This window comes from Manacus vitellinus, unplaced genomic scaffold (assembly GCF_001715985.3).
Source record: "Manacus vitellinus isolate BGI_N305 unplaced genomic scaffold, ASM171598v3 scaffold_7_pilon, whole genome shotgun sequence".
Classification (NCBI taxonomy): Eukaryota; Metazoa; Chordata; class Aves; order Passeriformes; family Pipridae; genus Manacus; species Manacus vitellinus.
This window is the reverse complement of record NW_021940813.1, coordinates 15,419,236-15,432,211: the sequence shown is the minus strand read 5'-3', so window position 1 is coordinate 15,432,211 and position 12,976 is coordinate 15,419,236. Positions and strand designations below refer to the sequence as shown.

Below are 12,976 nucleotides of genomic sequence, written 5' to 3'. Positions count from 1 at the left end.
TTCAATATTAGATTTAAGCCCTGTCTTATGGCAAATACCAGTGTTTGAATATGCTAACAGAAATGTTTTTCTACTCCTTGAAGATAGAGTACTTAATGTAATTGGTAAATCAGATGATACCTAGCACTCCATTGTAATGCTCTACTTTACATGTAAATTATATTTTGAAGTACCATATTTTTTCCCAGTTGTGATTAATCCTTGAAATAAAGGGGGAGGGGAAAGTAGCTAGTTTGTTTTTAATGATAAATTCCTCCTTTGGGAAAGATTAACTATACACAACTTCGTTGAGTTTAGCAATTTACAATGAATTGTTGAGTTGTCTGTGGAGACCAATTCTGTTCCTTCAGAAGAGTGTTTGTCAGATTACATTGTGATCTCTTTCTTTAAAGGAAAGAAGTTCTTATATCTCTATCTGTGGCAAGAGATAGTAAGTTCCTTGGTAGTATTTGAACTTAAATAAATCTAACATGTAAAACAAAGCTGTAATATGTTTGATAAGTGGAGAAAAGAGAGGGAGAAAGCAACTAATACAAAACATGCTCTTATTTTGTGTGGTTTTGGTTTGCATGTCAAAATTTCAGATTGTATTCAGTGTTGTGTGCTCTGTTTGCCTGTCTGTCACATGCCCTTAGCCTGTCTTTAGCATTGTTGGTTGCCCTGCCTGCTTTTCCTGCTCTTTCCCTTTTTCAAATTGTACATAGATGCTAATGACTTGATAAATTTTGTTGGAAGACCTATTTGTTGTCTTCTGAACCTTTTAAGTCCCACAGTAGAAAGTGGGAAGGTGTGGTAACACCTAGCTTAATTCCTGCAAGTGAGGGGAAAAATATCAAGGCAAATGTTGGGGCTTTCTGTGGGAAAATATGATGATTCTTGCTAGCTGAATCTATTTTCTGTATGGAGTGGGGAAGCAGTCACTTGGGAGTGCTACTGGGCCCTTCCACAGGAGTGGGAATACCAGCGGAGAGTGCTGGAGCAGTGGTATATAACAGTGTGTGTGCTCAGAGATGCTGCAGCCTTTTCAAGGTTATTTGGTGGAAGAGCTTAATGGATAACGATCAAGTGCAACAACGTCTGCATATTGAATCAATTTAGCACGTTGTGCAACAGTGTCATGGCTTTCCTTCATTTCAGCACAAGAAACAAAAAATGGTTTGGTAGCAGTGAGAATGTGTGTTGATGTTCCTTCTCATGCCAAGTGTTGCACCACGTGTGTGATCTGCAGCCATGTGGTGGGTGGTTTGGTTTGTTAGTTTTTTGTTTTGGGTTTGGTTGGGTTTTTTTTTTTTTGCTAAAACTGTACTGAGAGCTGGCATTCTAGCTAGGGATGGTGATGAATGGAAATGCTCTCCATCCCTTTTACTAAAAACTATTGAAAATTAGTATTGTGGATGTGGGACTGAAGGGAAATGACAAATTCACCAACCAAAGGCTTAAACATTTAGAAATGGTAGTGTATTTTTCCACTGACTGGAAGAATATTACAAATGTAAATAGACCTACTATAACCTCTTTTCCCTTCCCTGGGTTTTGGCTCTATATTTCACAACTGTGAAAGTATTTGGCTGTCAAGTGAATCATGTGAAGTACAAGAGACAAATAACCTTTTGTCCCCCTCTCTCTTCCTCCCCACCTTTCCCAAAATTGCAGCCACAGGAATAAGTCTTCAGGCTGGCCTCATCCTTCAGGGACCTGGAGCTTGAACCAGGGGACACCTTATGGATGGGAGATGACGGCAAACAGAGATGGAAGAGATTACTTCATCAGGTAAGTGGGCAGTGTGAGCTGTGCAGTGTGTAGCACAGCACTGCAGCCCTGCTGTTGACTGTATTGCCTTGGAATCCTAATTTCTGTTTCAACCCTACGTGGTTAATGTTTAACTGCTTTAATTTATGGCACAGGGATAGCTTAGACTGTACTTTACTGTGCCTTGCTTTAGTACTTAGTTATTTCATTTACTCAAGAGAATGCTGATAATATAAGGACCTGTAATTCTTTGAGGAATTACAACAAAGGTCATTAAAAAAAAAAAAGCCATGATTAAAGAACGAGGCAGAAGATCAATTTTGATTGATCAGTTCTGATTCAATGACTGATACTTACACTTCTCCATCTCTACCATGTGAAGTCTTTTGATTTGTTTATTATATTCATTATACTGGTCCTGAGAAAGTGTATATTTTGATCCTGTGTAGTAAGTATTCAAATTCTTAGCTTTCCCATAGTCCTTTAGCTCTGAATTTAAAGGTTTGCAAAAAAAATGTCATTGTGGATGATGTAATTTTAAACACAATTGACTTTTCTTTTCCCATTGAAAACTGTGCATAATTATTCTTTAAAATAACTGAGATGGCTTGGATAAAATACAATTTGCTGTTCTAGCAAATGTACTCTTATGTGGCTTTGGAACATATTCACTAAGAAAAGGGTAATGGTAGTGAGTTAGCAGAACCATTGGCTGATTTGCAATCATCCCATTTTTAAGGTTAGAATTTTCATATTGTTCCTGTGAAGGTTTTTTTTTTCTAATTATTATTTAATTTTTGTCTTTATCAGCCTATTTAGAAACTTGCAGGTGCATGGAAAAATCATGGATGAGAATTACAATTCTTTCTTTTACCACAGAGTAGAAGGATCAGACTTATTTTTAATTGACAGTTAAAAGTCCTTAATTCTCTTAAGGTCCTTCATCTGCAAAAAAAGAATTGTAGAGCATAAGAAAGGTTCCCTGTTACTGTGCTTTCTCTTCGTACACCTTTTGCCCAGGGAGCGTGCCTCAGCTTCCTAGGAGGCATTTGGTTTTGGAGCCAAAATAAGATTTGTAGCAGCCTGGTGACCTGCAGGCTTTCAAGATTTAGAGCAATTTCAGACCTGTCCAAATTGGAACAAGTTGTCTGGGTTAATGAGGGCTCAGAAGCTGACTTTGAAATGTAGTTTTCTTGCTTCAGGAGGTGTTTGTCATGCTTTGGATGTCTGTAAGACTCTGGCTGTAATGCTGAACAACATGAAGCTGAATGCCAGGCACAATATGTGTATTAACACAGGTTTTCTGCCTGAGCTAATTAGGCTTGTCAATAAGTGTAGGTGGGCCTCCAAACTACTGTGCAAATGTGAGATTGATGCTTTGTTTATTCAAGGTAGTGAGGGGACCTGCACATCTTGGATGTCCATGTTTTCTGCAGACTGTTGCTACATTCTCCTCTGTGTGAATGAGATTCATTTAAAGAACTAATATCCCGCTTCTGAGGACAGGCACCACATTTGATTCTTCCTTTTTTCTCACTGGTCACAACACTGCACTGGTTGTGTAGCTGTAAACAGCTGTGGCTTACAAAATGCAGTGCGTTAGTACTCATTAATTTTGCAATTTGAGAATGTTTTCTAGCTCTCAGTAGCTAATGATTATTTTGTTTATTTTTTTTTAATTCATTTTAGTACCTTAAAGTGTCATATCCCTCTCTTAAATTGTGAAAACTGCATCTAGGAACAAAAATACTTGTCAGAGTGTGCCAAATTATGCCTTAAGTAATATTAGGCTTGTGGTTGTTTTGTTGTTGGGCGTTTTTTGTTTTTTCCATGCTCTTACAAGGTGTTTGTTTTCCATTCTCTTTTGGGCTCTGGTCTTTCTTCCATTTTTCTCTGTATGTGGATAGCAGACTATGTGGAAAAAAATAATCTGCTTTAAGGGTTAAAGAGAATGAGGCCTCTGAGGAAGCTAATCTGTAGAGGCCTTTGATATTTTGTGCCAGACTTTCTAACCCATCAGAATCTCTGAGCAGTTTTAGGTGCAAGTTGAACACCACTACATACCTACACATTGTGTGATTGATTTATAGTACATATTTCTGTATCAAATGTTTTAAAGCAACAGCATTGGCTATAGTGTGTGCACCAGGCGTGCCTCCGGAGTAGTAATGCATCTTACATTAAATGACAGTCCCCTGGGATACATTAAAAGGCAGTGCTTTTGGAAACAGAATGAAATCAGGAAACCGTTTGGAACCATGTACTGCTGCACCAAATCACCAGCCGTCCACCTTTACTAGTGAACGTCAGCCCAGGTAGCTATTACGGTGTGACTGGGTAGTCACACGATATATATCTTGGTTTTAGAAGAATGAGCAAAACTGAATAGACCCCGTGACTGCCAGCGATTCCTCTGTGGAGGTTTATAATACTTGTCCTTACTGCTATTTGTCTGAGGAGAAGCTCTCTCTGGCTTTCAGAACAACTGCTTTTGCAAATACTACATGAAAACAGAATTTAATTTTCTTTCCTTCACTTTTTAACCCCTGGATTTTGGGAATGACGTAGTGAGGTGGTTGTTGACAGTTATGCCTATAAAGGCAGGAGAGAGATCAGCAAGAGAGTATTTCTTATTGTCTCCAAAGCTTTTTATAGCCGTGCAGATTAACGAATTGCATCACACTTAAAAAGCAATTCAAATACTTTGCTTGGTTTTGATTAGAGATGTATAAACCAGGTATTACCACAATGAAATGTGTGCATGGGTTCTGTTACAAGGAAGTTACAAGGAAGTAATATAATTCATAGCAACATTAACTGCTTTTTAGTTAAATAATTTACTTTGGACCATATGTACATTTCCATTCAACTGCAAGCAGACATATTGTAATTTTGAAATTGTGGGAGGAATAGAGAATCCAGGAAAATCTTTTGGGGAAATGAAAAGCAATTATATAGTGTCGGTGCAAATGCTTTAAGGCGTGAATGGGAAGAGATGTTTATTCTTTCTCCTGAAGCAAATTTGATTTCTTTGAAATCTCTGAAAGCCCTTATGACATGAGCTAATCAGGACCAGCTTCCATTGCCAGGCAGCGCTTTTGTAAAAGTGTGAAAAGAGCCTCTTATCAAAATATTTTCAGATGTTACTATCAGTTCATTATCTCTCCTGTACAGATGGCACAGCCAGGGTCATTTTGCAAACCTCTAAAATACTTTTTCTTAAGTTTAGGCCATGGTAAATTAAAGTTTCAGAACTTCACCCATTCCCTTTTAGCTTGCCACTTTCACTTGAAATAGTCTTATGAGAAAAGTAATAAATTTCGGTATGGGAGGGTGGCAATCATCTAGTATTCTTTCAGCATGTTTCTGTACTGCACGAGCTGTATTAAGCTGGACCTTTAATATGAAATAATTTGAAAATGGTGTATTTAACCACTTTAATGGCCTCTTTTATTTGCATTTATTATATACATTGTGTAATATATGATTATGAGAAATTCTGTAATGTTAATTTGAATAAAAACATTTCACTTATTAAAAATGGTTTTGGTGTGAATATAGGGCTTCAGGGAGATAGCGTGCAAAGCAGAAGGTTTTGACTGATTTTGTCCACAAAAGGTTTAGCCTCATGGCAATTTTGGCTCCTAATTTTAGGAGCTATGACCTTACTGATTCTTGGACCTGTACAGTTTTGTCCTTTCCTTTGTGTCAGTCTTGCTGCTTGTCAGACCTGGAAATAAGTTGATAGAGGGAAATAAACTGGCAAAAGCTAACAAACAGTCAATCTTATGGAGAAAGCAAGGAATTTTATGTCAACTTAGCTCCCTGAGCTAGTCCTTTGCATGGTCTGAAGTTGCATCATAGTTTAGTATGGAAGAATCCTCTGGAGGTCAGCCTGTCCAACCTTCTGCTCAGAGCATGGCTAATACCAGGCGATGAGCAGCATTGCTGCCGCGCTGAAATGTCTGATTGATTTTGGAACAGAGTTGCAACGGAGTTGTGCTGGCTTAAACTTCCCTGCAACTGCACTTTAAGGTGTGAGTTGAAATAACATTTACTGTCTTGAAAAGTCATACCTTTTGGATTCCTATTGTTGTTTAATTCCTAGGGAATAAGGTACTTTGGTATTTTTGTGGATCTGGTTTCTGTCATTCAAATAAAGAACAGAGAATGCAAAATCAGTTTAGGTGAAAGAAAGTGTAGCCCTTCTCATGTGGACTCAAAGCAACACTGATTCCACTAAAATGTAGTTAGTTATTAGGCTCTAAAGACAGAGGGATCTGTTAGGTCAGCTTATTGCCATATCCTTGTTTGCAAGAGATGCTATTGACTGTGTTTATTTTACTTTACTCTTTTCACTGGTTATGTTTACTTACTCTTGCTACTGCCTGCGGGAGGATGACGGGGGCTATCTGTGTTACCACTTTGGTTTGCTCTCTATTTCACTCCAAGGACCCTGACCATCTGTACTTTGTGCATATTATCTTGCTTCTGTGCTTCAGTTTGGACCAAACTGAGCAAACAGCTGGGATTCTAGGCAAGAAATTAAAGGAAGCACACCCAGAGATCAAAGCCTGCAGCATTATTACTGCTTGGCTTGAAACCACAGGTCAGTCTCCAAAGTGCACAGTAGAGCTGGGAGAGAACCACTTGTTACAAGTCTTTCTGAGTCTTGTTGTTTCAGTATGACATGGTTCTACAACGGTTCAAATGACCAGGTGACCCACTTAGTGGATGAGGGAAATTCTGTGCATGCAGTCTACCTGGACTTTAGCAAAGCCTTTGATACCGTAGCATTCTCATGAAAGAGATGGCAGTCCCCATGGCTTGGACAGGTGCACTCTTGGCTGGGTTAAAAACCCAACTGGATAGCCAGGCCCAGAGAATAGTGGTGAGTGGTGTCACATCCAGCTGGTGTCCAGTCACTAGTGGGGTTCCTCAAGACTTAGTATTGGGGCCAGTCTTGTTTAGTATCTTTGTTGAAGATTGATATGGCATGAGGAGATCGAGTGAACCATCAGTAAGTTTGCGGATGACACCAAGTTGGGCGGGAGTGTTGATCTGCTGGAGGATAGGAGGGCTCTGCAGAGGGATCTGGACAGGCTGGATTGATCGATGGGCTGAGGCCAACAGTAGGATGTTCTGTTAAGAAATACATTCAGTGCAGATAGCTTGGTAGACTGTAAGGGTATAAAAGCCCAGGGTTTCTTTTGTTCAGGGTCCCTCCTGGGAGGCACAGGCTTGAGCTGCTATGTTGTTTTTGCATCATGATTAAATTATTTTAAGGATCCAGATGTCTGAGACTCTGCCATAGGAAACCTGGGGTCTAGCTGGTAAGGAAACATGGTCTGACTGGGTGAATGTGGTGTGTGTAGCTGTAAATGGGCCTTAGTCCCAGCTTAGGTGGTGTGATTGTGACTGCCAGAGGGACTCCTGGATGGCTGGACAGAGAAGTTTCCTTAACAGTTCAACAAGTCCAAGTTTCTGCATCCTGCACTTGGGTCACAACAACCCCTATGCAGCACTACAGGCTTAGGGACAGTGGCTGGAATGCTGACCAGTGGAAAAGGACCTGGAGATGCTGGTTGACAGCTTGCTGAACATGAACCAGCAGTGCCCAGGTGGCCAAGAAGGCAAATCCTGGCTTATATCAGAAACAGTGTGGCCAGCAAGACCAGGGAAGTGATTGTACCCTGTACTCAGCACTGGTGAGGCTGCATCTCAAACCTTGTGTTCAGTTCTGGGCCCCTCACTACAAGAAAGGCATTCAGGTGCTGGAGCATGTCCAGAGAAGGGTAGTGGAGCTGGTGAAGGGTCTAGAGACTAAGTTATATGAGAAGAGGCTGAGGGAGCTCGATTTGTTTAGCCTGGAGAAGAGGAGACTCAGGGGAGACTTTATTCCTCAACTCCCTGAAAGGAGGTTGTAGCAAGGTGGGGCTTCTCCCAGGCAGCTAGTGACAGGATGAGAGGACCAAGCCTCCAGCTGCACCAGGGGAAGTTCAGGCTGGACATCAGGAAGAATTTCTTCAGGGAAAGAGTTGTTAAGCATTGGAACAGGCTGTCCAGGTGGAGTCACCATCCCTGGAGGTATTCAAAAAATGACTGTATGTGGCCCTTAGGGCTATGGTCTAGTTGACAAGGTGGTGATTGGTCAAAGGTTGGACTTGTTGATCTTGGAGGTCTTTTCCAACCTAAATGATTCCATGTTTCTGTGTCACATCTCATTTTGATATCTTGAGTGCCTGCTGTTGTTTTTCACTGGTGTTTTTTTTTTAGTAACAAAAATTCTTCTAGACTTTTTTCAGGTCTTTCTGGTAAACAATTCTTTTTTCCTCTAAATTATGTTATTCCATATATAATATCAGCTTCGTGATATTTGACTTGTTCAATAATTACATTTAAGTTGTCCTTGTTTGGCTTATTAGCTATGCTATTCCTGAAACATGAACCTCTTAAATATCAGCTTTTGCCCCGTACAGAAAACAGGTGACATGTTTGTGTTCTTTGCTAACTAGTGTAGTTCACATCTTAAATTCTCAAAGCATACACAGTACAATATTTCTTTGCAATACAACATCATGATATTTTTCTATACTCAAATACTTACCTAAATTTTCTTTAGTAGTCTTTCTCCTATTCTTTCTGTGCTTGCTGTGCTTAGACGAGGAAACTCATTCATGTTTTCTGCAAGTGTGCTGCTGTGCCTGTTGCATGCATCCTATCTGGTCTGCATTCTCCTCCTTGTACACCCAGTTCTCATAGCTGGCCAGAATTGTAGAATTACAAAACACAGTCATTGATGATATTATTGATGTATCAATCAAGCATCCTGCTTATTAAGAACCACTAATTATACCAGATGCAAAACTGAGGCTCACAGCCTGCTAATTAGTTTAATTCAAAATAAATAAGCACAGAAGATGACCAGACCATTCATCATTTTTTTAAATTATTATTTTCTCTTGTTATGTCCAGCCCTGCCCCAACCTGCTTGTCTACATGTTTTGTAGGTTGTACATGCCTGTTGGTAGTTTAGTCCTGTCTTAGAATATTTCTCTGGGGCTTGCTCTGTTGGAAGGTTCTGAAAACCATCAAAGGATATAAATAAAATATAGTGAAAGCCTTGATTGTTGTTACTGTGTTGTTCATCTTCCTGGGTTTTGAAAAGGCTGCTGTTATTTATACCTTAAGACTGCCACAGTACTTAAGGCCATAATGAAAGTTTGAAGTCACAGGAGCCACCTTCTACCCTGTAGGTATGATTTATTGCACTTTATTGAGTGCATTCCATTCCTTCATCACTAAGTACAGAAACAATGTCGACTAGATTCACTGGGAGATTTATGTGGCATTCACAAAAATATGAGGAACATGGCTGCTGCTGTTCCGTGCACAAGAGCACTTGTGACTTGTGCAGGGTGCCATCTGCCTCACGTGAGGGATGTGAATGGAAGCATCTGTGCACTGGTTTAATGCTTCAATCCAAAGGCTGACTGCTGCGTGCCTCTTTGGGCATCTCTGTTCCCAGGTGAGATGCCAAGAGAAAAGGCAGTGGAATCACACTCTCTGGCCCACTTATTCCCGAGTCCCTAAAAGGGACATCCAATGAGATTGAATGGCAGGCAGTTTAACAGTGATAAAAATAGTACAACCTATATAATTAGCAAATAGAACTCTCAGCTACAGGTTACAGTAAAGCCTAAAATGTTTTATAAGATTCAAATGTGTATTTGCAAAGTACATTTGTAATGAGACATTCACTATTAAATTACATAGGATTTAAAAAAAATTAGAGCAGATATAAAATCTTATGTTTCAGACAAGCGGGTGAGTCAGCTGCTGACTGCCTAGGGCTAGGACGAAACTTCCTGTATTAATCAGGTTATTCTATAATTACAAGGTTTCTTGCACCTTCCTCTGAAGCGGGTATTGAATGCTGTCAGAGAAAGGATACTGGACCAGGAGGACAACAGGTCTGATTGGTATGGCAATTCTTGATTTTTTCTGTCTCTTCTATGTTTTATTTTAAATTCCCTTGTCTCTAATATGGAGTGTTGTTATGAATAGTGTGCTATTAGAGAAAGAGTGCTACTCTGCTCCTTTCAGACTGCATACAAATTTGCTTTCTGTTACTAAGGGTTTGACCTACTCAAGGACAGGATCGTATGGTGGAAGGGGGAGTGGGGCTAGAAGACATGAGCAGCAGCAGGGGTGCACAAATGCAAGTGACTGTTTAAAGCAAACCTGAATAATTAGAAAGGGGAAAAAGGAAAATTATATAGCAACCTGTTTATGTCAGTGGTTCTCCTAGAGACTACTCGGGCATATGGTGAAAAAGAAAGTATTGCTAAATCAACTCAACCTCCTGAAAAGAAACAATGATTTAACAATTGTCTGTCCTTCACAAAGAGTTGTTCCTCTAGCCATAAATATCGCAGTCATAAATATCACAGACAGAGTGATGTTAATACTGACTGGGATAAATAATTGCTATAATGGAGGGAATGCTAGCAAGGAAGTGATGGTTTGTGGGGTTATTTTATTTTAACTAGAGCATGGAAAAAGGGATAGTTCATTGCATTGTAAGGCAGTTGTACCTAAGCTGGTTAGTGTGCAGTAACTCAGGAGCTAGTCACAGCAACCTGGTTCCTTCTCGATCTTCTGGCTTGCCCTTTTTGAGTCCCCTCTGCAGGCACACAGAGCCCTCCCTTGCTGGACCGAGAGGATTTCTCACTGGAAAGGTGAGGGGAGTTATACAAGAAGGTATGAACATGGGTGAGACTACTCAGAAGAGAAGAAGCTTTTGCTCAATCATTTGCTTTGGGTTGCCTGGATGTAATTATACCTAAGCGTAGTACAGGGAATCATACTGTGGGCCTCTGCTACAGCAAAGTCAGTGTTCCTGAGCTAGTCCTCTGTGTTTTTTTCAAACACAAACTGAATGGGGATGCCATGAAATTCAAAGTATTGCATCCAGAACACTGTTACTCTTGTGTGCTTGAAGGTGGATTAGGAAGCAGAATAAAACTGGAGCAACACGTGTATAGAAAAAAAAATCAAAGTATCCTAACCCAGAATCGTAGTGTACATTATCATAGAGAGGTGCAAAGATTAAATCCTCATTATTGTTGGAGAACATATACTTCTAGGTAGCTGTTTTGTATGGAGTAACAGCATCTGATCTGTGCATTGCAGCATGTAAATGCTTCTGTGGAAGCATTGCTTTGGTACACCAAGCTACCGTTCCCAGGAGTGTAAAACAAATTAATTCTTATAAACAGCTTGTGTGGGAATGACAACCCCAGTCAGAGTCTGCTTTTCCAAGCACCTCTCTTGTAAAACAGTGTGTTTCCTAAAGAATTTGGATTAAAAGTGTGAAGTTCTGGTTCTACAAAGCCATGCAGGTGGCTGGAAGAGTGGTAGAGGTTTGTAAGAAGCTAGGTCTTATCTTGGATCACATGCTGGTAACCCCAGTGATGCAAACACAGAGGCTCTACATATGAAATAAAACCAGGCTCCTTGATAGTCCTTAAAAATAGAGAGAGGAATACAGCACCTGAAACACCTAAAAGGTGTTTCCTGCAGCCTACACACTGGGGCCTTAGTGGCCATAATAGCTTGAAAAATTAAATAAGGGAAAGCTATCTGATACTTGGTGATAGAATTGAGACCTTTCATAGCAAAGGCTAGGTGAAAATTTTCCCTAGAGCTTCTGTTATGACATTGAGAAAAAAAATGTGCTAGAGCTAGGTTATAGAGAAAAAAGAAAAAGTATGAGAATTAGCACAGTATATTGCTGCTGTTTAAATAGCACTGTTGAGTTCACCAGTTGATTGTAGTATATGTACAGAATTTAAAATGAGTTAACTAATGTGTTATGCTGTACCAGGAAATACCATATTGATGATATTTTTCCAATAGACATTCCTATACTAAGGAACTGCATACTGAGGTATATGGAAGCCAACACTGAAGAAACCTAATTTATCCTTTTGGCTTAATTTCTCTCATATTAATATATTTACATTTTTCTATAAAGAAAATCAAGTATAAGCCTACTGTAAAAGGTTCTGATCTGGATTGATATTGTAGGACAGGAAGAAAATTTGTTTTAGAAAGACAATACTACCAACAAAAGCTTACTGAATTTTAATTCTCATTTAGTTTTTAATTGCCCTTCTTACAATAACATACTGCTTAATTATACACAAAATGCTCAGCTTCCAAATATAATGCTAAAAATCCTCGTATTATGTATGTTGACATAAATGCATAAGATTAAGGTAAAGAAACAGTTTAACAGAACTCAAATTAATCTAGCCACTGACAACATTATGACTCACTGCAATACTTTGAAAGCCGTTTATCTCATGTTCGCTTGGAATCCTGAACCATTCCACAGAAAAACTTCAATTTAAAATAAACCAATCAAACTGTGTGGCTGCACAATTAAATATCACCATGGCAACAGGGATTAAGCACATGAGGTAAAGACCTGCTGACAGTGCAGAGATTATTTCAAGTTTCTGACTCTTCCAGCAGTAGACAAATGAATTTACATTTTCTGTATCGAACACTGGGAGACGTGAAATGAAAGAGATTGAGGTACTTCTGTGGCATCTTGGGACTTCAGACAGTATTTTTCTGACAGGGGAAATAATTAGCTGGAATTACAAATAGGAATTTAGCAGATAGATACAAATAAGCATTTCCTCATGGAATTTATTTAGCATTTCATAATTAAAACCTGGAGAGACATATTATTTAGGATACAAATAGCATGGAAAAATTTTGTCCTATTTTAAAAAATTTAACAGCATAATAACTGTTTTTCTTTTAATTGGTAAGTGATCTCAGGTTCACTTAGGAAAGAAGGTTATTTGCAGTCTGCAATCAAGTTACATTTCTAATGTGAAATATACATATAAAGTTATACTGCAGAGGATAATTGATGTTCAGTGAAGCCATAGGAGGATGCATTAGTCAGTCCTAATGTTTCTACTTCTCTCTGGCTCTACTCCTTGCTTTTTCCTATGTACTTATGAAAACTACTGGAGATGCAGATATGATGGCATGTATGGTTTCCAGCTTTTAGTAGTGTGGTTGGTTTGTTTTTGTTTGGTTTTTTTTTTTTTCTCAGATTGGCTTTTGGTTTGGTTCATAGGATCATAGAATGGTTTGGATTGGAAGGGAGATCATCTACTTCCAACCCCCCTGCCAGGACAAG

The 12,976-nt window shown here is 39.3% G+C and overlaps 1 protein-coding gene across 5 annotated transcripts in view; it reads left to right on the top strand.

Moving 5' to 3' along the window:
• Positions 1-12,976, top strand: part of FRMPD4 (FERM and PDZ domain containing 4) — a 298,941-nt gene that overhangs the window by 184,661 nt on the left and 101,304 nt on the right. For 4 of the 5 annotated variants that reach the window (XM_018084365.2, XM_029964814.1, XM_029964813.1 and 1 more), the window contains exon 2: positions 1,654-1,770. In XM_018084365.2, coding sequence (XP_017939854.2) covers positions 1,654-1,770 — 117 coding nt within the window. Of the gene's footprint in view, positions 1-1,653; positions 1,771-9,661; positions 9,732-12,976 lie in introns of those variants that run through there. The other variant, XM_018084367.2, reaches the window with a different exon arrangement.